This window comes from Neodiprion lecontei, chromosome 5 (genome assembly GCF_021901455.1).
Source record: "Neodiprion lecontei isolate iyNeoLeco1 chromosome 5, iyNeoLeco1.1, whole genome shotgun sequence".
Lineage (NCBI taxonomy): Eukaryota > Metazoa > Arthropoda > Insecta > Hymenoptera > Diprionidae > Neodiprion > Neodiprion lecontei.
The window spans coordinates 32,614,068-32,638,607 of NC_060264.1; the positions used below are offsets into that span (position 1 = coordinate 32,614,068).

The following is a 24,540-nucleotide window of genomic DNA, read 5'->3' on the forward strand; positions in this document are numbered from 1 at the left end:
AACTGAATTTTGGCTGGGTCGATTACACGCGGAATGTCCTATACATGGATAAAATCGTGCTCGATTTACCCCGAGGTTGATGCGAACACGTTTTGCAACCTGCATCACGTGGCGAAGCGAACACACGTGGCAGAGCCGCGACTGCTTCGCGATATAGGAAAACACTTATTTTCATCTATCCAAGGGAGGATGGGAAAAGCTCGGAGGGTGAGGAGGATGGGGGCAGCACGTTACGCAAGAGGAAAAACGATACTTGTTCTCGGCGGTGAAAATTACCGCCACCTTTGCGCTTTCTTTACGTCTTTTCACTAAAAATTTTACCTCAATGTTATATTATTTTATTCGTATACCTTTTTTTTTCTTTTTTTTTTTTTTTTTTGCTTCTACTCGTGACCATTTTCTATCTTCTATTAAAATATTACAAGTATCGAGCAGCAGGTAATTACTGCGAAAAACGTAATATCAGAACGATAAATTTACTCTGGCATAGAAATTTAGCTCATTATACGGATCTATAATTTTTCGGTGATGTAGCAGATTTTCATTGAACAGTGTAATCAACATTGAACGGCGTCAAATCAACTATTCGACAATACATTCAGACTGATTACACCTAATATTCTCCTCTCGTAACTACAGAATTTGATTTTTATTTCATGGTTTTAGTGATTCAAATTATTTCATAAAATTGTAACTTATCGTTTGTTCGATGCCGTAAAGATGAGGTTGATCTAAGAATGGCGGTAAGATTGAAACAATGCAAAATTCTAAACACACTTCAATCTCTCTCTACGCAAAGTTCAACTTTATTAACTAAAATTATTGTAGAATCTAATGCAGTGATATTGACTATAAGAACAAGAAAAAGGAATGTAAAATTGTTGGATATTAAAAATTTTCGTCATTATTATACAGTATCGTTTGTTTTTTCTAAAGATAAGCTTGACTGATCACGAATTTTTTTAAATAAATAATCAGATTCATTGCAATTTGCTCATTAACAATTTTCATTTTTTTTCCATTTCACCGCAAATTAACGAAGGTGTGACGAGAAAGAGGAAGATTTATCCGAACAGATCAAAAGGTGGAAAATCATGTATCGTGTTTTTTTTTTTTTTTATGATTTATTTTATTCTCTTCGTCAGGATCGTGCGAAAAAATTTATCCGCGTGCTTATCTATAATCTTGTTCTTTTTTCGCTGTAGCGTGAACGGGATGGGAAGTGATCTAAAAATTCATTTTTATTCCAGCCTCGGAGCTTCGAACGCTCGAAGCAATTTTGGGACGACGCGATGCTTTTAACGATGTCGAAAGTTGGCTTGATCGTAAACGAAAGTTTCTTTTTTTCTTAGTGTTGAGCTCAATGCGTTTTTTTTTTCTCTCTCTTTTTATCTTTCATTTTGTTTTGTTTTTGCCTCAGTTTCAGATCGACTCTGGACCGGTATAAGTTTTATATCCAGGCAAGACGGAGTTTCCGAAGGAAAAGACAGGGAGAAAGGAAGAAAGGTGAGGATCGAGGGGGGAAACTTAATCTTAAACTACGTGTGATAAAAGATAAAGCGGGTCGTTTCGGTTTGGAATAAAAGTCATTGGTTCTTCTTTCTTTTTTTTTTTTTTTTTTTTTTAGCTTCCAAACTCTTTGTTCCCTTAAATACGATTTCTTTCTTTTCTTATTTCATTATATCATATAACCGAGTCGATAAATTTCTACAGAGAATTTATAAAATTTAACGCAATATATTTATTTTTTAGAAAAGTATTATACACGTTGTTACTCGATGTTATATTTACTATCGGTTTTCTTTTTTCTTTTTCCCACGAACGTGAAAGATACGAGGATAAGGTATAAGCGACGATTAATCAGTCTTTTCAAAATATAGGATGAACGTGTTTTCTTCGGCCCTCAGGAGATATAATTGGGGGGATATTTTTCATCGAAAATACGTGCCCAGAGACGGAGGGAAAGTAACGGAAGAGAGATATGAGGGTTTTACGACAAACATCCCCTAGTTAGGGTGAAGAGAATTCGAGGTAATCGTTTTCGGTCAGGATTATGTGGTCAATTTACGTCCTTGCGAATCGATCGATTTTATTAAATAGCACGAAGGAGACTCGTTTTGTAATTACTCCAAATTTTAACATTTTGCCCAATTGGTTCAAGTGATAATTTACACACATATATATGCTGTGTAAAATGTATGGTTAAACAACGGTATTTTATTTCCATTGACTTCGGAAGGTAACTTTTATTCGATTGGAATAAAAATCACCCAGCGTTAAATAAACTTTCATCCGGCCACAAACGAAGATTTCGAAAAGCAATGAAAGATCAATAATTATTATTTATCAGTACTGAAATAAATTATTTCAACTCAGGGATAAAAATATCAGCAGCGCGAAGCCTCGTTAACATTACGAGTGTGGATTTGGGATGAGAAAGTTGTCAAGAAAAGAAGGATAGATCAAATTACGTTCGAGTAAACGAAAATATATAGGAGACTGTTTGCCCAGAAATTTATATTCTTATTCCTTTTATTACCAGACAGTCGTCCGTAGAGTCGTTGTCAAATATTCTTTAATATAATATGAATAAGCATCGAAGGTATTTTTCGAAATACGTAAACACAAGATTCTAGAATTGTAATCGAAAGGTCAGATAACGATGCGGCGTTTCAAATGAATTTGGATTTGTTGAAAATCTAGTAGATTTGTTCAATTTTCATAATGAAAATAAAATCTCGGTATTTTTTCGGTAGTAAATTCAACGCTGCTATTTACCGATCGTAATTAATATCTGTGCAACGCTGTAAAATTAAACAATTAACGATATCAACGTGAAACGTGAAAAAAAACGTGAAAAAAAAGAATTAAAAAAAAAAAAAAAAAAAAAAAAACAACTTGGATACCCTTATTTTGTTGGAAATTATTTCAAGATTCTTAAAAAATACTGTAGATTCGTTTGATTTCGTTCTACGATGGCTCGTTTTGTTCGGAAAAGAGTTTTTTTTTTTTTTTTTTAATTCTTTTTTTTTTCAAAGACATCGTCGATCGATAATAATTTGATAAATACCAAACGTACGACCGTTTGGTAATAAAATTGTTAAGAATCTACAATTTTCACACACCAATCTTCTCAACGGAATGAACGTCGAGAAACTCGTACGATTCCGAATGAAGATAAATCGCATTAGAAGTAGAATCGAATCTGTAACAAGCGAAGTGGCACATAACGTGACTGAAAAAGCCATCACCCTCCGCCCCTCGGTTTGTAAAAAGTGTCCGTCAAATGAAATTTGCCGTTCGGCGATGATAGCCACTCCGGGCACACAGTCTACATGTCTCTTTATTTATCTCCTCTCCCCTAAATCGTGCTCTTGACATTCATCCGTGATTAATGACATCGGGGGTCGGGGACCAGAGTATCTGTGAGGGTAGGTGGCGGGAGGAGAGAGACAGAGAGAGAGAGAGAGAGAGAGAGAGAGAGAGAGAGAGAGAGAGAGGTAAGAACGAAACTCGGGTTCCGATCCCGGGTAGTTATTAGTTGATTACGACCCCTGAACAATCTACCCATTAATATATCATCCAGAGAGCCAGACGCGATGATAGCTGCGGCTTCTCAAAATCTTCCAAACCTCTCGCCAAAATCTGTCGGTCGGATTCCGTCGACGAGACTGTTCGATCGTCTTTGGCATGCCGTTATCCATTAGAATAATCAAGAGATACCTCTGAGCGAAATGAAATACTTGCTGTTTTCATGCCGCGTACATCTCACCGCAGGAATGTATTGAAATTTTGGAAAACACTGCTCATAACTATTCGTTATTCAAAATTACCTCAGACTATTGATCAACAAATAATTATACCTCAGTTATCGAATGATTCTGGGAATCGGTTGGTCACCGTTTACGTTTTGTCGATTTACACGGAAATTTTTTAAACAATTTTTTTAAGAGCGAATTTTCGATGGCGATTGTTGATGGAAACATTGTATTTTCTTTTTTTTTTATACCGATCCGCGACTATTTTAAACTTACCGTCGTTTTTTTTTCTTTTTTTTTTTTTTTTATTTTCATCCGAGGACAAAGATATTTTTTTTAACTCGAAATGAGAATTATTTTTTGACAGAGTGACTCGATGTTAATCAAGTTTCGAGTCAAGAATTGATTGGGAATCAGTTATTAGTGTCTACGACTCCTAAAACACAAGCCTTCGAAACACGAACGTAACGTATCCTGTTGCAATTTTTTTTTTCACCGAGTCATTGACTGGGAACATGATTTTTTTTTTTTTTTCTCTAAATTCTAAAATTCTTCAACTGAATTTGAGATATACTTGAATGAAAAGAAAAAAAAAAAAAAATATGTTTCTCCGAATGGTCAGAGACTGACAGAATTGTAATCAGAGAATCAATGAGCTTGAAACCTTGAGATTTATCAACGTCTACGTAACAAGGGAGAGGGAGAGAGAGAAAGAGAGAGAGAGACAGAAAAAAAGTATGTACAACCCGAAACTTCCGTTAGTTCGAAAACTGTGTGGCCTTTTTGTTCGGAGGTAGGGTGTTATTCCTAGGCTCATTTTTCGGAGTGGTTTTCCCAAGAGGTTTCGAAAAATGTCTGCTTTCGAAGGCTGGGCGATGGCTGTTCGACAAGAAAAGTGTAACGCCCCGGCTATGCAGAGGAGATGGGATTTATTGGCCGTGAGTTTGGAGAGGAAAGGGCGGGCAGGGAGGTCGGGTTGGGTTGGGTTGGTCTGGAGTCCCTCTCGGTTATACCGGCAGAAAGCATCCCGTAGGATACTCCGGTTAAATTGAGACATATATCTCTGCCCAAGGGTACTCGTTGGTTCTTGGCTGACACTTACACGTACGAATTAATTACCTCGGCCCTGCCCCTTGGCCCATGGAGGCTTTTAAAAGGTGGGTAAGAGAAGCGGGATTCCACGAACCGGTGTCAACAAAACATCGCGGAGGAGGTGACGGGACATTGGTGAATTTTTCATCTCTTATGCATCGGAAACGTCGGTCAAATTAATTCCGAGGCTAAGCCGCCAATTTTCCGTGAGGCAAATCCCCCCGGGGATGATGAGAAATTGAAACATTTTCGGGACTCGAGAAGTTAGACGATACCGTTTTTAATCACGAATTAATTCTGCTAACGGGGAGACGCCGAATTAAACGTTGAATAAAAATTCAACGAATTATATTCTCCTCACAGTCGATCGAATTCTAATTGTGGAACAACGGAGCTGCGGTACCGCAAATTTCACTTCCGGATGCCAGAGTGGCTGGATTAAGGGTTGCACGGGTATATTGAACCTGGTTAATACGAGACATCTGGACATCCTCACGTTCCCATCAAAACCTCAAGCTCAGCTTGTAGTCGGCACGCAGCTTATCCCATAACGTAAAATACGTGAGCACCGTACAAAACCCCATCAACGTCGTGGCGCTGCTGCTGCTGCTGCTGCTACCGCCTCTGCAACTACCTCACTCCTTTTACTAGCGTTCAAATATTTATCATCTAACTATTCGCGGCTAGCTGTTTCAACCATCATCAGTTTTCATCGATTCAACTCAGGGATAACTTTGTCCAAAACTGGTTAGGTGAATACATCGTCTAAGTATTTGCAACTGTCTATCTATGGATCTATCTGTCTATCTATTGTTCTAAATGTTAGTAATTTCAAAACAGAAGAACCCTTATCCCACGATCATCAAGTTTCATCGATTCAACTGAGGAATAACTTTGTCCAAAAATAGTTAGGTGAATACATCGTCTGAGTATTTGCAACTGCCTATCTATTGATCTATCTATCTATTGCTCTAAATGTCAGTAATTTCAAAACAGAAGAACCCTTATTCCACGATCATCAATTTTCATCGATTCAACTGAGGAATAACTTTGTCCAAAAATAGTTAGGTGAATACATCGTCTAAGTATTTGCAACTGCCTATCTATTGATCTATCTATCTATTGCTCTAAATGTCAGTAATTTCAAAACAGAAGAACCTTTTCCCACGGTCATCAATTTTCATCGATTCAACTGAGGAATAACTTTGTCCAAAAATGGTTAAGTGAATACATCGTCTAAGTATTTGCAACTGTCTATCTACGGACGTATCTGTCTATCTCTTGTTCTGAATTGTCAGTAATTTCGAAACAGAAGAACACTTTTTTCCACGATCATGAATTTTCGTTGATTCAGCTGAGGAATAACTTTTTATAAAATTGTTTGATCAATATATCATCCAAGTATTTGCGTCCGTCTGTCTATCGATCTATCAATCTGTCTGTTCTTCTATCTATTGTTCTAAATGTTAGTGATTTCAAAACACGCGAAAATTATTTTCAAGCACCTCACGTCGAAGTATCTACATAACGTCCAGCCATTTATTTCCGTCTACCTATTTGACAATTTAATCCGGCTGTCGCATCAATTGGTATTTCATTCAAAATTTTTATTTCTTTCAATTATATCTTTCAGCACGTGTTTCTTTATGATTTAATTTCGATTACGTCTATCTATCGACGTTTCTTTGAACGAAACTTACATTAAAAGCGGTGAAACTCGATAGAGAAACAAGATAAATGAAATTGAAACTACAATCGGAGGGAATGATAAAACCGAATCAAAGAAGTGAAAATAAACTTCGTCGAAACTTCATTTTATAATGCATAATATCAGGCTCATGATATTCCGTCTCGGTTTGAATTTAATATAAAAATACAAGAACTAAGCGAGTAAAGTTTTTCAACAAAATTTCATCTCTAGCTGTGAGACATTATGATGTTATATGAAAAGGGCGCGGCACCTCAGCCGGAGAGAAATAGGAACAACAGGATCCTTCCGTGAAACTTCTTATTTATGCTTTTCTTTTATTTTTATCACTCCCTGCCGTCCCGACTAGATTATCACCTCTAAACTCCCCCGTCGTGTGCCCAGTTTTCTCTCCAGATGAATTCTTACATGCGGTTTATCTTGTTAACCAACGGAGGTCCTCCCGAAACTTTACCTCTCAAGCTTTTCGCCGTTGTCCGCATTCGTTCGTTCACTCAAATTCAACTTCCGACTCATCCGAAACGGGAGAAATTAAATTTTCCAACGATATCGTACGTCGGTAAAATTGCATCAACTTTTTTCTTCAAAATTTTTTTCAACAAAACATATACTTCATCTTTACATTTATTCTCGCGTTGTTTCTCCTTCTTCCTTTTTCACGTCAGGCACGAGTTGCCTTCGGGCTTCTCTCTCCATGCAGTTATCGAATTTCAAATCTGCGAGCAATTCGTGGCCGATAGTCGAGCGGCTGGTAACCAGTGATTAGTGATTGGTAATTAGCAATTAGGAACTGGGCGATGTGTGACTGGAAACGGAGGATTCGCGGCTCGATTATTATTGTTTGAGGCTCCGAGTGGAACTGTTCGTCCTGTTAGCCCATCCACGCGAATACTCGACGGAAATGCGCGTGTAATGTACACTCGATAAACAGGCGTAGTAGGAAAAGTAAATAATTAACCCTTCGAAAGCTAATATGCTTTGCAGCTGTGACACGCGTGTAAACAAATTCCACGTCAAATTTTCCTGATCGATCAGCTCAAGTGTGTCATTCGCACCTGCTGGGTAAAGAAAATTCGAAGGGTTCGGCAATCGCGTGAAACAGTGCGAAGCGATGAAAAATCGCACAAGTTTCGTTTGAAAAAACTTGGTAATTTGAAGTTTAACGAATTACAGGATCGATCGACTATCCGCGTGATCGATAGATTTATGGGATTAAGATTGTGATCGTTACGTTACTTTTTTCAATGTAAAACTGTGACGGTATCGTTTCGTGATTGGATAAAGCCGAGGATTAGGCAAAGTGAAATATTGATTATTTTGTTAAATGAAGAGGAAGTAGAACAGAGGGAGGGAGGAGGAGAGAAGACCGAAGCCTGGAGCTAGTCTGTGCCATGAATAATTAATTGAATCATGTTTCATGAGGGCAATTAAGCTGTTCATTAAGTAATTCATTTATGAGTTTGGAATTAATTACATTTTAATAACCTTCAGAAAACCAGGTTGAGAAACTTTCCTTTCTCAGGTTGGAAAATAAATTTTCATTTATATTATGTACATTCAAATTATATACATTTACTGCAAAGCGCTGAAGATGAAGTGAAGAGGAACGAGACGGTAGTGAAAAAAATTAAAAAATCCCACACCGAGGCAATTTGACATATATTACATTTCTAATCTCAAATCAAATACATTGAAGGCCGATAAAGAAGAACGAGAAACCTAAAAAAAAAAAAATAAATAAAAAAATAAATGATACAACTCGGTTACACTTACAAGGTTGTATTTTCGTGATGATGACGATGGTTCGAACGGTGAGTGGAGTAAAAATTAAAAACAGAGCGTATGAAATAAAACGACCGTTGGGGAGATTCTTCGAGGCAAAATTGTTGAGTAAAGCTCGTTTTATTTCGGAAGGTTATATAAACAGCTTCTAAAGTATACATATATACGTATATAAAATGTGGTTAGTCTCCGCGGCAAACCTGCGACGCTTTTGGACAATTATACACGGAAGGCGAGAGTCTAATAAAAGTTATTAGTACATCCCTAGCTGTAAATTCCAGCTTGTGGGTTAAAAATATTACAGTTTGTACGTGTATATATATATATATATATATATATATATATATATATATATATATATATATATATATATATATATATATATATGTATATAGCGGGGGGACAGTTATTATCTGGACAAAATCCTCCACCCTCTTTCCCCGTCGCGTACCTACACGCTTGGCTCGTAATTACAGCGCGGAGTTATACTCGGCGAGACAAAATTACAAGACGGGAAAAAATGACGAAGAAAAGGAACGAAAGAAAAAAATAAAAATAAAACAAACAGAAGACAAAAAGAAACTCAACTTTTGACTTACCGCCCACCCGGTGAATTTTCCCAACTATTATAACTACGGTCACGGTAGTTTTTAGTTTCAGCTTTCACGTCCCTTTAAGTTCGTATCGTATATCATATAGTCGAAGCATGCTTGCGGTAAAGTATGAGATTTATCCCTATTTATTCTTGTATTTGCTTTTTTTTTTTTTTTGTTTTTTTATTTCGCTCACTTTCCTTGCAATTACTTTTTGCCGATGAGCTGTTGAGACAGCCCGATGATTTGACAAATTTCCATTCAAACATGATAGTTATAACTTTTCAGAAAAATAATGGTCACTCAACGGGATATTTCATCGAAGTCAATATTCTTCGATTGAATCTTGTGTTTGGATTAAAATTTTTTATAATTTCTCTTTGCTCTATTTGGTCGGTGACTTGATCTAATTTTTTCCTTTTAATAATTTTGCAATCGATTGTTGAAGGTCGGATGATATTATCGGCGAGACGAAGGAAATTACGAATCACGGTGTTACGGCTTTTTTCCAACCCTTCACCACCCGCTTGTTCCTTTCCATTTTTTCTCTGGAAGGTATCGGAATCGCTGTCAATTTTTCACGATCCAGGTTTCAGGCTTTTAGTGCTTTTAACCCGCCGTTAAAAATCCTTGAAAATGGTTTTCCGTTCATGTTCTGCAGGGATCTGCATAGAGTGGATAATATAACCGGGTCTCTTTGACGGTTCGCAAAATCTGACCTGAAATTACCGCGGTTTGGGTTTATCAGCATGAAGGCTTAATACTTGGGAAAAGTACTACCGAAGGAAAGAAGAAGCAAAAAAAAATAGCAAGGAAGGTGAGATCGAGAATTCCAAGTCCTTTTATCACCTTATCCTGCGAAGCACGTCACGAAAAACGCCCCACGGAATTGGACAAACCGTGAAGAAACAGCGAAACCTGCTGCTTTGAACGAAAGACATTTCAAGTGGGTTTTTCAAGTGTATGTTTCAGTCGTACAGTCAGGATAAAAAAAATCGTGCAAAGAGAAGAAACGGGCTCAAAAAGTGACACTGAAATAAATTGATGGAGGCGAATTTTGTATTAAAAAAAAAAAAATTCTCTTTGACTTGGTACAGTAAACGAAAAATTGAAAAAAATTTCGAAGGGAATTCAATTATTGATATAATGTCGTTCTACTCTTTTTTTAATTAGTAAGGGGCTCGTTCCATTTATGAATTAATTTCCTATACAACACTGGATCAAATTTTTTAATAATTTTCTAATAACGTTCATTCCCTTTTCAATATAGTCAGTCGCATAAGCTTATCACTTAGAACTCAGAGTTATCAATTTTCCATAAAGTATTTCGGAAATTGATGAAATAATCAACAAAAAATGAAAAAATAACTGATCTGGAGTGATTAGTAGAGGATTAATTACATTGCATAGAAAAAAGACTCATTGAATTTGTCGAAACGGCGAGATTGTTCAACTGAAAGAAATATCGTTACGCATAATAATTTTAGCCACTCTCGTATCTTTCGGTTTAATTCTTCGGAAGTTTGAAAATTTCTGTGTTATTAAAGAGCCAATTATATCACTTGAAATAATTTCAGCTCAGTTGATTTTAGAGTCACGTCTGAATCTTTGTTTCGTCATTACTTTTGTCTGGATACTTTTTATCCAGACGGTATGCTCGAAAAGTTCTTAAGACTGTTGAAATCCGTCTTGGCTGGTCTTCTTCGTCCGTAAATGAGGAACCGAGGTACGAAACTTCCTTAAAGTTTTAATTTGTCGCGTAAAGAGAGAGATGGAAACCAAGAAGAAGAGTTGCGGACGGTTCAAGGACGGAGTGTTGCCAATTTGCGGTGGCAAAAATTATTACAGATTTTTTAAACACCCTTCAAGCTTTCACCGTTTACAGTCACGGGATGGTGAAATGTTAAAATTTTCAATAATCACTTCGTCTATCTTGAATTACAAAGAAACGATTCAACTGTCTTGAACGAAATTTTAGTCATACATGAAATATTCGGTTAGAGAAGTGTGACTAAACTTTTGAAACTTCTACTACTTCCGAATTTCAAATAAACAAAAATTGAAGGGAAAAAATCAATTATTTTATCAAGATTTGACACGGTTCTATTGAAAACCTGTCGACTTCTGGTTACGAAATTATGGTAGACCAAACTTCAAAAAACATTTACAATTCTTAGAACTTTCCACCAATTTTTAAAAAATTTGGTACATAACTTTTCATATTTAATTCAGATGTATATGTTTTCCACTCGTTATTGTTCACCGCTTGACAATTTTCCCTTGTATCTCGTATTCGAACATCTGACAAATTGAACTGAGTTATCGAGAGTAAATTTGCAAGGAGAGTGCTGGATACAGATTTTTTTACCGACATATTACCGACACTCAGTCCAGACACAAACCTTTTTTTAAATGTTCGCCAGTTGGACTATTCCGAGAACCAAGCTGAGGTTTTTTCGTTCATCCAATTAGTTTGTCTACTCACTTGTATGGCAGCAAAACTGCCGTGAATTTGATGGTCACCGCCACGTGGGGACCGGAAGTGACGAGATAGCGGCATCGAGTGTTCGGAGCGTAGACTCCCGGGTATCCAGGACTCGCCAGGACGCACTCCTTCCGGCAATCCGTGTCCTCGTAGACCCAGTCGCACTCTGCGAACAGGAGCAAAACGTGAATTATAATTACGCCGAAGGGAGAAACGAGAAAGCGTTTTAAACACGTTTAGCCGCGTACCTAACGGCGTGAAGAAGAGAGAAAAATCAACGTGAAAAAGAGGAAGGAAGTAATAGCGCTGAGTGGAAATTTTCCAGAATGCAAATAACGCTTTGATGTTTAAATTGTCAATAAAGAAGTTTCAAATTGCTGAATTATTTGGCTATAATTGCATAAATTGACTATCACGATCGTCTCGAATTAATTGTTTCAGCTTTGTTGGACTGAAAAATTGCTTGGAACTTATTATGCGGAGGGTCCATTTCCAGATAAAAGAAGAAATAAACCGGAAGAGCATCGTTTCTCGAAAGCTTCAATTAGCTTAATATTCTACTAGTGGATGTGAAATGTGTTCCTGAGTGAAATTCGAGAGGGTTCCAAGAGCATTTCTACAATTACAGACAGTCATTCTTCGGCAATTTAGTGACCCTCTTTCCCTCGTTGCAAATTTTACCCTGGATTTCCTTTATACGTATGTACGTACTCTGGTTTTACATGGAGGCAAATGCCTGAATAAAATTTCCAAGGGTTTAAGGCGAAACGGACAGGCCTGTGTTTTGCAATTGTCATAATGGACCGAGGCCTGAACCCTTAACGTCAACTGTAAAGACATTTTGACCTCCACTGGCTACTAATTACTACACCAATTTACCCCCAAGTCCCTACGCATTCCGGAAATCACCGCTCCGCAGGATTCGCCGTGATTCAATTTATTTATTAAGAAATAAAAGGGAAAAAGTACATTCTCTGAACTTCAACTAAACATTTTACAGACTTCAAGATCAGCTTCCACATTTTTAGCCTGCATAAACCTAAGGAATACAAAATCGGCTTAAAATACTTGGCTTTAGAACCGTCTTAAAAACTCACTATTTTTTTTTTCCTTGTCTCTTTTCACTCAAGTACGATTTTTATCAACGTCACAAAAGTCTTTTTTCTTCCTGCACAACAAAGTGCAGGTTTTCCAGTGGAATTCGGTTTGATTTCATTGCGTTCCTGAATTCAAGCTGAAAGTAGGTACGTATAGGTAAAATCGTGCCGGTGAAGTTGATGGGTGTAGGTATATCCATCCAAGGGTATAAAACTTGAAACCAAAGAGAGGGATAACGTTTGACAGATTCAGTGAATAAAGTATCTGCAGCCGAGCGTAAAAAGTGCGGGCGTTTATGCAGTCTGATAGGAGGAAGGAGAAGAAGGGAGAAAAAAAAAGGGGGAAGGAAAGAGGAGAGCTGGCTGTGAGGTACGAGAGCGAAAGGAGAGGGTGAGATGAAGGGTGAAGGGAGGCGGCGTCGGGACGCTGAGCGCTGCGTTTTCCTCTTGGCGAAAAGTGGTCGAGCGTATCGACGAACGGGAGACAGTTGGTAACTCTTGAGAGACGTGAAATAAGGGAATAAGGGATGAAGGGGTGAATAGGAGGGATGAAAAAACCCGTGATTCTCTCTCCATCTATTCGATTGATCTGTTTGTCAGGCCTTACAAAGCCTTTATCCTATTTTCAGGCTTTCTCACAATTTTATATCCCGGTCTGCACCCGTCTGAAATCCAAACTCCCTCCCTCCCCCGCCTCCTAAAGCCAACCCTACCGATGTTGTAACGACGCTACAATAGCTGGGTTCGTTGTATCAGGGAAAATTACCTCGTTATACAACCGCGATGGAAATAATCGTTCCAGATTTTGACGACATAAAATTGATCTTCCTGTTTATCGAATACTGTCAGATTTTTGAACGAGAAATATCGAGATGATATTCAGATTCCGAGTCGTAAAATTGTTGAGTATTGGAGAAGAGAAAATGTCTAAAACAATTTCTCACAAGTTTGTATCAAGAATTACTTCGAGATTAAGTCAAATCAGGAATGCATCCTTTCGATCTTTGTGATTACTCAAGTTGCACCAAAACTTGAAGACGATTTTTCCGAAAATTCATATCACAAATCAAAACCGATTTTCAAGATGAAAAAATATCTAGCTACGCGGCTTAACTATGCATTATTGATTCTGTATATGATTTGAAATTTCCTCATAAATTCATCGATTATCTTGCAAGTATTTCTGATTCAGTTTGACAGGATTTTGTTCAAAAAAACCTGAAAAAAATTTGACGGAAAATACAAAGATTGCTAAGAACGAGTTTACAGTTAGAGATGTTGATAACATTTTTAACGATCCGAGGTGTTGACTCGAGAATAAGTGTCCATCCATCTCCTGCCCAAAGATATTTTTTTAGGGCCTCAGGCAGTGACGTATTTGGGGTTGTTTCTGGGCCCAGTGAAGCCTGCACGAAACAGGGGTGCAATTTGGATGCAAAATGCGTGGCAATTCTGGGCGGAGCTGAAGGAGGTGGAGGCATGTGATTGAAACATGGAAATTGGGATGCATAAGCCGGGGGTCGGGGGGTTCAACCCCAAACTGTTGAACTGTAAGCGTCAATATCAAAGGGGCCCTAGGATTCTACGAGCGTTTGATTAGCCGGGTTCAGACCTCTGACGATTCGAGTTAGTCAGCGTTTAGCTTCCAAAGCTCTGTAATTTGTCTAACGCCACGTTGAGCTCCGTTCGAATTGACGCCCGCTGCAGCCTGCGGTACGTTTAATCAAACGCCGCTCAATTTTTTTGGAGAAGCTCCGTGAGAAAAAAAATAAACAAATAATATGTATTTCTCGTAAGAGTGATTTTCAAGCTGTCTAATTTGAATAGCTGCTGTTAGCAAGAGAATATTCACGAATTACCAACGATTTTATCGATGAAACGAACTAGTTTCATCTTTATTTTGAGCTCTGAAATTTGGAAAATGGTTAGAACGCGTTCATTTTACTCGAAACTACATTTTTCAACAATTTTTACACGCTAAAATTTTTGATTTGGTACACATTTCGGACTGATGAGTAGTTTCTTTGTGTGAACTGGAATGACTGAGATCCAAATTAGACGCTCTGAGATGTGAATTGAAGAGGTACTGAAGTGTGACAAAATTTCAAAAAAATATTCGAAATTTATTCCGTAGTGTAAGGCTAATATAAAAAAATTCAAGATATTTAGAATATTCGTAATGATTAAATTATACTCCCATTTTCATTCGACTTCAAAAATTTCATAATATGTCTATTCCAAACTTTTTCACATAAGAATTGAAAACAATTTGTTTCTTAGGTCTTGGCATGTGTGCGGCTGAAAGCATCGCCAAAACGTGATTTTTGGGAGTTCTTGAAAATCTGTAACCTTGAAATCGATAACCTAACCTAACCTAATACAACCTAACCTCAAATGGAAAGAGCGGTCTTTTTTATACAAAAGCCACATGTTTTCAACAAAGATTCAATTCGAAATCGTGATAAATTTTATCAACGTTTTCCTCGTGAATGATAAGGCCTAAATTTTTGTTCGTTCTTAACGAAAATAAGGAAAAACGTACGAGCAGAACGTTTCGTGCTTTTCCGCTTCGAACACACGTAGAAAATTGAACTTTTTCTACTCTTTCATATAAAGACCCAATTCCACAGTAATGAAAAAATGATGAAAAAAAAAAAAAATAAATAAAAATATCACCTCTCGACTCACCGGTATTGTTTACAGACTTTCCTCCCCTCGCCGGCCATCCGACGGAGGTGCTCGTCGTGGAAGTGAAGCTAAAATAGGCCAAGAATTGCGATCTCACTGTCTTCTCATTTATTCTGAAACAGAGGAGAACAATAGACGGACGTTATTCCCGGCAGTTTTCGCATTTAATTTCAGGACAGGTAGAGACACAGAGTCCATACATCCGCACTCGTGTTGTCGAGAGGTTTCCCGAAGCAAACGTCATAATACGCTGCAGGCTGCACGGGGGTTGAAAAATTGACACTGAAATCATTTCGACCGAAAGTAATAATTCTCACGCAACTGCCGATGCATTATTTTCTCGACGTTTTTACGCTCTATTTCATCCGGTTAGTTATTTTTCTTTTATTTTATTTCCGTCTCATTTTTTTTCTTTTTTTTTTTCATCCCATCGTCTCTTTGGTCTTGCCGTTCGTTTGTTTGAAAAAAAAAAAAAAAAGATCTTCTCTTTGTTTTTGGTTCCATCTGCTTCTCATCCGGCTTCCGATGCAAAACGAGGCCACCCAATCGTCGTTATTCGTAGGGCAAGGTTCAACGAATCGAGACTATATTTTTTTCCCACACATACGAAACGCCCGTGTAACACAGGGGGAGATTTACCGCAGTCATTTGTGTAATTTACGTACACCGGAAATATAACACAGTTCGAAACTCTGCATGAACCCGTTTGATTTTCCACCGTACCGAGGCTAAAACTCCTTCCGGTATATTGAAATATCAAATCCAATTAACGCGGAGAGCCGTAAAAATCGTCCAACGATTTACCTGCAGATCATCGAACACTCGTCCGTTATTCATCCTTCCGTTTATTTTACCTTTCTATCACTATCTCCGATTCTGCTGCGCTTCGAAACGTATGTTCGATATTCGTTTAATTCACAAAGCTGGATATTTCTAGTGAAAAGATTGGGGCCAATTTGTTCAGGTGGGATACTCGAAGCTTTGATTACACTTTTCGAATTTATAGAGCGATTTCAGAGCTTCTGAAATCATCGCCGTTCATCATCAGGAATTCACTCGATAAAAGAGCATAAATAATTTTCGCGAGTTTCGCAAAGAGGATAATATTAGAATTTTTTTTTTTTTTTTTTTTTAACAAAACACACAATAAAGATAAACATGATTATTTTCAACCTTTGTGAAGAATTTATAACGATCTTGTATGATTGGATGAACGGAGCTCCATCAAAATCAACGTGGCAGCTCAACTTTGGTATTAAAAACGAGATAAATACGATAAAATTGATGTTACTAAATTTGTTCACAACTGACAATTTCTTATTCCAATTTCCTGTTAAAACGTTGTTCTAATTAAAGCAGGGAAGGTGGCAGTAAAAGTGTAGTGAACAGAGTAAAAACTGTGAGGGTCCAATATCGAACTGTCGAAATACGTGGTAATCAATTTTACAGTATTCTCAATTGAATAAAGTTGAAGTATAGGAAATTGAAAACGTCAAAATGCGAGACACCGAAAACCAAAGTATAAAGTTATCAGAATTCTGGCGATTCAATGTCTTGGCTTTCTCCGAGAACTTCTTCTTTTCTACACTTCAACGTTTTTTACACTCGTCCTTTTACATGTTGAAATTTTATGAGAAAAATATAAAAATCCGACATTGCGACTCTTCCATTTTTCCATCTTTTTGAGTTTTCACCCCCGTACCGAAACAGAATTCGTCAAACACACCATCTTCACTTTACAAATCAAAATTCAACCCTTGGCGATAAGGAATAACCAAAAATAAACGATTCTCGATTAATCCCGATTGTTTTTCAAACTTGTCTTATTTACCAAGTACCTCACATCACACATTTGACATATGATATCACAAGTGAAAGATGAATGAATATTTTCACTTGAAATCGAAAAATGTTTTCAACGAAGCTGTAAATTATCAAAAAACTTTTACGCCGTTCGGACTGCATACTGAAATTTACGAAATTTTGGTTTCAAACGCAGTGTTTAAAAAAATTGCGAAACAATGGATCAATAGATTAAGTTTTACCAAGTGGATCGAGTGCTGTTAGTTTATTTTTTTGTACTCTATCAATCCATGCCTCGATTATTATTTTCAACTATTATCACCCATCGTTATCGGTGATGTTTGAAAAATTTTCGCCTTGACTGTACGCCTAATACATGCCTGATTCGAGCTTAAGTCAGCCCTTTTTGTCGCCCAAAATCCGACGGCCGGTGTACAGGAGCTGAAATTACTTGGTTGTTGCGGTTTTGCGGCCGACGAGGGAACTGCCCGAGGGTAATGCTTCGTCACTTCCGGGTTTCGTCGGGTTGTCCCAGGGGTTGAGCAGGGATAGAAGCGAGTATAGTCGGTTGTGCGAAGAGCCGCAGAAACAACCGGACAAAGATTTTCCCTCCCCTAAACCGGTCCGCCGACTTAAGCTCGACTTTGAGAGCTTCTTTTTGCTCCGAAACAACTTAATTGCAAACCGGCGGCGTTGCAGTTTCTCGGAGTATAATTTCGTGCTCCTTCTACTGCGGCAAAGTAAACCAGGGTAAAAGAAAACGGACGGGATGCAGCCTAGCTCTCGTTTAACGTAATTACTTTGAGATGGTTCAAAAGTGACGAACAAATTAAATTGTTTAACATTATTAAAAATTTACGGACGCGAATCCGGATGCGTCTGCGGAAAATTTTCTCTTTATATTTGACGTACCGACTTGTTTTTTTTATTAATCACAACCGATAAGAAAAATAAAACATACCCATCGCACCGGTTTTCATCAAAAAAATTTATTCAATCCTTCGATCTCGTCTCGTGTTCGAGCGACGTTTCGACACTCGATCATCATATTCACGGTTCAATATTGTCGACGTTCCTTACAAATCTTGTCTTCGCGTCTTGAAATTGAAAATTTTCTTCTCACCTCATTTTTTACGCTATGGCTCTCGGCTTTTCCGAGGAGATAAAAAACTAAGCCGAGCAAAAATACGAACCGGAAAACTAGATTCAGAATAACGGTAAAGAAAATTATCAGCATATGCAGGTTTTATAAAAATATCTGAAACAAGATAAACTGGAGTAGGTACGTGGAATTTAATTGTTCTTGAAGATTGTTAACAAAAAGCCTCGACCGCTTGCTTTTTCCCAGTGTAGATTTTCCTTCGACACAGCATCGACGATGAAAAGTGATAAAATAACTACAAGAACAAAAAAAATAATAATTCAAACGAAACAGAGAACCGCACCGGAAATCAATGAGTAAACACATTTAAATATGGCATCGAATTTCCAAAGTGTAAAAATGAAATTTGCGGTATCCGGAAGTGGCTCGTTCACTTTATACGTTATTACGTCGGTACAAAGTAAAAGTATAAAAATTGGATTTTTCCCCGTTTCCGTGCATCTTGCGGTTTCAAATTTCTCCCAGTAAAATTTTTTGTTCATCTTCAATGTTCACATTACGCAAGAGGAAGCTTTTCGAAATATAGATTTACGTGTGGTTGATAGCTTGCGACGCGGGTTCGACGTCGGTCGATCTCACCGCAGTCTGGATGGAAGACACGTTTGCTTAACATGTACTTCTGGCGAATTTTTCAAGCATTTTTCGCTTATCTACCTCCTCCTCCTCCTCCTCCTCCTCCTCCTCCTCTTCCTCCTCCTCCTCCTCCTCCTTCTTCTTCATCCCCGGCAGCTACTTCGCGACACGCCACTCGCCCCTTCCTACCAAACGGCGAAAGCTCGACAAGCTTTTCCCCAACAACCTCTCTCCAAGGATCCAACCAGCATTTCCACCCCCGTATATGTCACGAGCTTCAGAAATTCCCTCGATGCAGTTCCTTCGCCTTTTCCTTGTATATGCGCAAAACACACACGGATTTCAATATTTCTTCAAGCTTTCTACGACGGGAAAATTTGCGCGGCTCTGAAAAGGCTTCTTTTTTTTTTTAATACAAACTCGCAATAGTTGTTTCCGCGAAACTTAATTTCCCAAAGCTTTTTTAATTCCATTAATTTGAATATAAAATTGGAAAACTGATTTTCCAAATTACGGAACCGATATGGTGGACCTTAAGCACGAAATGAAATCAATCAATCGTTGAATTCAAATCAAAAATCAAGTTTTTTCGTTTGGTGGGTGATGAATAAAAAACTGTCGGATATCAAGTTTTGTTTGGATTCAACGATTGTTTTATTTCACTCTACTCAAGGTTCGCTTGTGTATCGAATTCCAAATTCACTTTTTGGACTTGAAGAGTCAAAGAATTTCGAAGTAAAACTTCTGTGGATCAATTTCATACGTTATCTTTCCATGCAAGATTAGCTCGCGAATTTTGTAAATCCTCTGTAAAACAAAGAAGCAATCCTCGAGTACTACAATTTCTTCAGCGGTTATTAATAAATGTTTATTTACAGTAACGCATCGTAAATTTTCAGCAGCGTGAAAATTCCTTGTGCTTCGTAGTCATAATATATTTAGAAAGAAAATTACGAATAAAATTTTCGAATCTTGTACGAAAATGTTTTTCATTTCTATGAAAAAATATTTACAGATATATTCGTTAAATCTTTTACGAAAATTTTCACATCTGTTTTTCGCTTTACGTGGCAAGACGGTGAGAAAAAAGCAATTTCTTTTATCTTATTCGCTGCAATTAAGAGTGTGAGAGAAAGAGAAAAGAAAAAAATCGCAGATCAGAAAAGAAAAAGAGAAAAAAGTGGAGTGGACCGTTTTCCAAAAGTCAGGATCGTTCCCCCGGCAGTATATCTGGGCGATTTACGAAACCGGACAATGTTGGTTTGCCCTGAATAGAAGCAAGGAGAGAGAAAGAGCGAGTTTAGACCTGCAGCCTCACTCCCCCCCCGCTAACAATAGTATAGGCGATAGAAATTCGAGAAGCGGCGAGTATTGTGGCTTTGGAAAATATTACCCCAAAAGGAACACGCGAGACTATAACCTTTGACTTCGACCAAGAGCCATTGTGTTCGAGCACAATAAAAAAAAAAAAATACGAGAAAAAAAATCCTAACCCCTTCCTCCATTCACTCGACGCAGAGAGAGAGAGAGAGAAAGAGAGAGGGGGAGAAAAAAAGAGAGGCAATGCCAGCCTTCAATAGCCGACGACTTTCCGGCAAAAGTTGATTCCTTGGATTGCTCGATTTCTCCACCGACACAGCGTAATGTGACCTCTCTGTGATCTTGATTCCTTCGTCCGTGCATGTCCATGAAATTATATCTCATGCAATTAAACCCGATTCGAAGAGATCAGGCTGAATTCTTGCGGAATAAGAATAAACTCAAATAAGAACAAACTGGGGTTACCAGCAAAAAATCGAAGCCTTGTTGTGTAGCTATTGCACAAGCAAGATGGGTGTCGTTAGAATAAAATACCTACGTACAATAAATATTTTTCGAATTGGAAAAAAATTCGGCACGAGCAACAAGTAATTTCTGGCTATATACGATTACAAAACTTGTTTCCACCTTCCAGGACGATGCTGGAATGTATAATTTTGACAGTCATGGTAAAGAAAGGGGGGAAAAAAAATGTACAAAATAATTTAAGGATTTGATTAAAATAGTTGACAAACTAGATATTTTTCTTGCCATGATTGATATCAGACATTCAACTAGAATTGGAAAAAAAATGAATAAAATATTACACGTTGTATTTTTTGAAAGAAAAAAAAAATCTGAGACACGATCGAGAACAAGGGTAGGGAAAAATGTATCGGTGAAAAGGAATTTCGGTGATCTAGTGAAGTCGTTAGGGGTTTCGGTTCGTTTCGGCGTGTAATTTTGGGGAGCGAGAGATAGGGAGGCTGGGAGGGTAAGAGAGATTCGCCCGGGGCTATACGGGGTTTAATTGGTTGTCGTTTATTAACAAACCCAATATGTGCGACCGATCGAAGAGCCGGCGTGGTTCGACCGGCGAAAGATGGAAAAAGGTGGAGGAAGAGGAAAATTGAGAAGCTTTCGTGTATAAGGATTACGAAGCGGTGAAATATATACGCGGAGAGAATTAAGCTTTTCACCGGGATGTATAAAACACCGGTGGATGGCCTATAGCTACACCCACTCTTCGCAATCTCCAGGATAAAACTTTTCCCTTCTCGTTTCTCTTCTCGTATCCATCTATATAGGTATAGACACATGAGGTGTACCGATAAATAACGATTCCACTTCCATTACCATTATTCAATCGCTAACCACCGCCAAGGCACAGACGTCAAACCAAAGCAGTTTCGATCTCTGGTTTCCAAAAAACTAACGCACACGCACACACACACACGCACAGACAGTGAAAAAATTAGGGAAAACAGTGGGTATTCAAAGAGAGTTGGATACAGATTTCCTTACCGACATGTACAGACACTTAAGCCAAGACGTCAGCCGTTTTCTAGAACTATCTGAGCTGAAGATATTCGAGAAAAGGGTTTGTGTCTTTGCTAAGCGTCGGTATACGTCGGTATGGGGATCTGTATCCAGAACTCCCCCTGTATACCTAAGTGAGTCGGATGCAGATTCCCTTATGGGCATATCTCGACACTTAAGCCAAGCCGTCAGCCTTTTCTAGAACTTCCTGCACTGAAGACATTCGAGAAAAGGGTTTGTGTCTTGGCTAAAGTGTCGGTATACGTCGGTACTGCGATCTGGATCTTGAACTCTCCTTGTATACCTATTGAAAATCCAGATAATTACTTGCGAAAATACACACCTACTTAGGTTATGTAATCGAAGTCAAAGCTGCAGTTTACTTTCCCTTTTTTCAATTTCCCGGTTTTTGTGATAATATTACAGTGTCAAAAAAATAGAATTTTTATTTTGAAAAATTCACAGTTCTTTCTAGAATTCAATTTGACAATTAGTTTACATTTCATTTCGGTTACATGAGTTTCCATACAAAATTCTCAACAATCCACTTCGTATGTCACATTATATCTATCCGGAATTATTGAAGCTATTTTTTTTCTAACATGCTAGCAACTGTTGATCTTCTATCGTACATTTTGACGTATTCATAAATAACGAAAAATTATGGAAATAGGAAAATTCTAAGAATGTAAAATTGCCACACGGCATAGATATGTAACATACGTAGGAGTACGATTTGATCTGTATACTTGGAATTTCATGGATGCGTTTTCCTCTGAAAATTTTGCGATGAAATTCTCTGCACCGTTTGATACTCGGCTAATCAAAATTCCGCAAGGACACCCACGGCTTTTGTCTGCTGTGCCGAGTTTTCGGCGAGTATGAGAAATCCTCGAAGAGAGCCGAAAAGCCGCCGCGGCTCTTACTAACGCATAAAATATCCTTCGTGGAATATAGATTACATGCAGGATATACAGGTACATACATCGTATTTCAATCGAAGGCTCATAAATACCTACATTTCCAGGGTGTGTCACCGTTTTTTAATCCCAGTATGAAATACACGTGTCATATATTATATATGCATATATATTATGTATAAAAAACAGGCACACATCTATTTGCGATGGATGATTTAGGCGCGAGTAAACTTTTCAGTATCTCTTAAAACTGCCAAGAGTTCGGATTTCAACTTTTTTTATTTTGGAAATTTTAATACGTGTTTTTCATGATTCGGATAAATATTATGAATTAAACTCATTATTAGTGATCTATGTGCATTACCGACATATTTCCTAACCTAAAACTATTGTAAATTTGACCTCATTTTCAAAATAGTGAAATTTTCATGCAGCTTACGATGTTTCCAATTACTTGCAGATATAATTTCCAAGAATTTGGTTGATTCGAGCGCACGTGTGGTGAGATAACGAAACTAAGATAAAAAAGAATAAATGAACGAACAGATTCAAAAGAGAAAAAAATTAATCACCTGCAATAAATTTGATCGCAACACACTTTCACTTAAATTTGGAGGGTTTCGCCAAATAGTCGAGTTTTTTTCCGCTTTTTTCCACCAGTTCGCGTCTGTTTTGTCTACACACGTTAGCCATCCAGCTAGCTGAATGGCTGGTTGGCTGGCTTGCCGAAGGATAAGATTTCACCCTATAAGTCTGCTCGAGCAGGGATATCTCGTGAGCGGATTATCGGAATGGTGCTTTATAGGATATCGCGTTGAATTCGTCCCCTGGCCCAATCTACGATCTACGATCTTCCCCCGAAACACAGCTTCGTGTAAAATAAAATGTGTGGTGAAAAGTAGCAAGATAGTCAAACAAAAAAAAGGAAAACGAAATGATTAACAGAAGAGAAATAATAAATAGATGTTTAAAAGAACGGAAAACCAATTTTTAAGTTGCAGGTCTAGTCTGTATTTATAGTTGGATCAACGCTTCGAAATAATTTTTTTCTTACAATATGATAGTGTATTTCTGACTGTGAAAAAATGTATACAAAAAATGAACGAATAAAGAGAAAAAAAAAAAAAAAAAAACGAAAAAGCAATAGCATTTCGCTTGAGAATAAAAAAGGGAAAGAAATTCGCATGAATCGAAGGGCTGAAAAATGGACGCGGGTCCGGTTTCATGGACAGTTTTCTTCGGGTGAAATCCCCGTACAGAAATACCTTAGCGTTGTATAGATGGGGACAGGGTCGGCACACAATGCATCCATATAACCTACACGTGTGCGATTGTAATCCCTGTGACATGCAAAGTCACTCGCAGGTCGTATTATACACACTCGATACTGTGCAGAGCTGCGTTAAGCCATATAGGCCTATCCGCAAAGGGGTGCCTCGAATATTCGACGCTGCTATGTTATACAAAGCTATGGGTTCGTACATACGTGTATGTGTGTAAATATATGTACATATATAGGCGTGTAGGGTGAAAAGCGACACGTGAATTTGAAATATTGACGCGATCCAAAAGATCGTTTCTCGCTTTCGTATAATGCACGGGAAATTCTGTGCGGTTTCACCTTCTGGTCCCAAAATTTTTGTCATCCACGTATTCATAGTATAGGTACTCTCAAATGTGACTGTTCAAATTTTTTTCATTCTAGATGTTATCACTCGTTGTTCCGGAATTAGGAGACGTTTATAAAGTTCGTATATTTCGGGCCGTTTGAAGAAACCTGACAACCGTTATTCAAGCGCTAACCTTCACCAAGGCACAGACAAAAAATCAAAGTAGTTTCGATCTTTGGTTGTCGGAAAACTAACACCAACACACAGATGAATTAAAAAATCCGGGAAACAGATGATGTACAAAGAGAGTTGGATACAGATTCCCTTACCGACATATACCGACACTTAAGAATATCCAAAGCTAACGGTGTTTGATAAAAGGGTTTGCATATTGGCTCAAGTATCGGTAATTCGGGCCACTTGAAAAAATC

The 24,540-nt window shown here is 37.9% G+C and overlaps 1 protein-coding gene across 1 annotated transcript in view; it reads right to left on the bottom strand.

Moving 5' to 3' along the window:
* LOC107219515 overlaps positions 1-24,540 on the bottom strand; it is a 204,673-nt gene that overhangs the window by 26,363 nt on the left and 153,770 nt on the right. Inside the window, exons 7-8 of the mRNA XM_046740208.1 lie at positions 15,204-15,316; positions 11,419-11,584 (exon numbers count right to left, since the gene is read on the bottom strand). Of these exons, the coding sequence (XP_046596164.1) occupies positions 11,419-11,584; positions 15,204-15,316 (279 nt within the window). The remainder of the gene's footprint in view (positions 1-11,418; positions 11,585-15,203; positions 15,317-24,540) is intronic.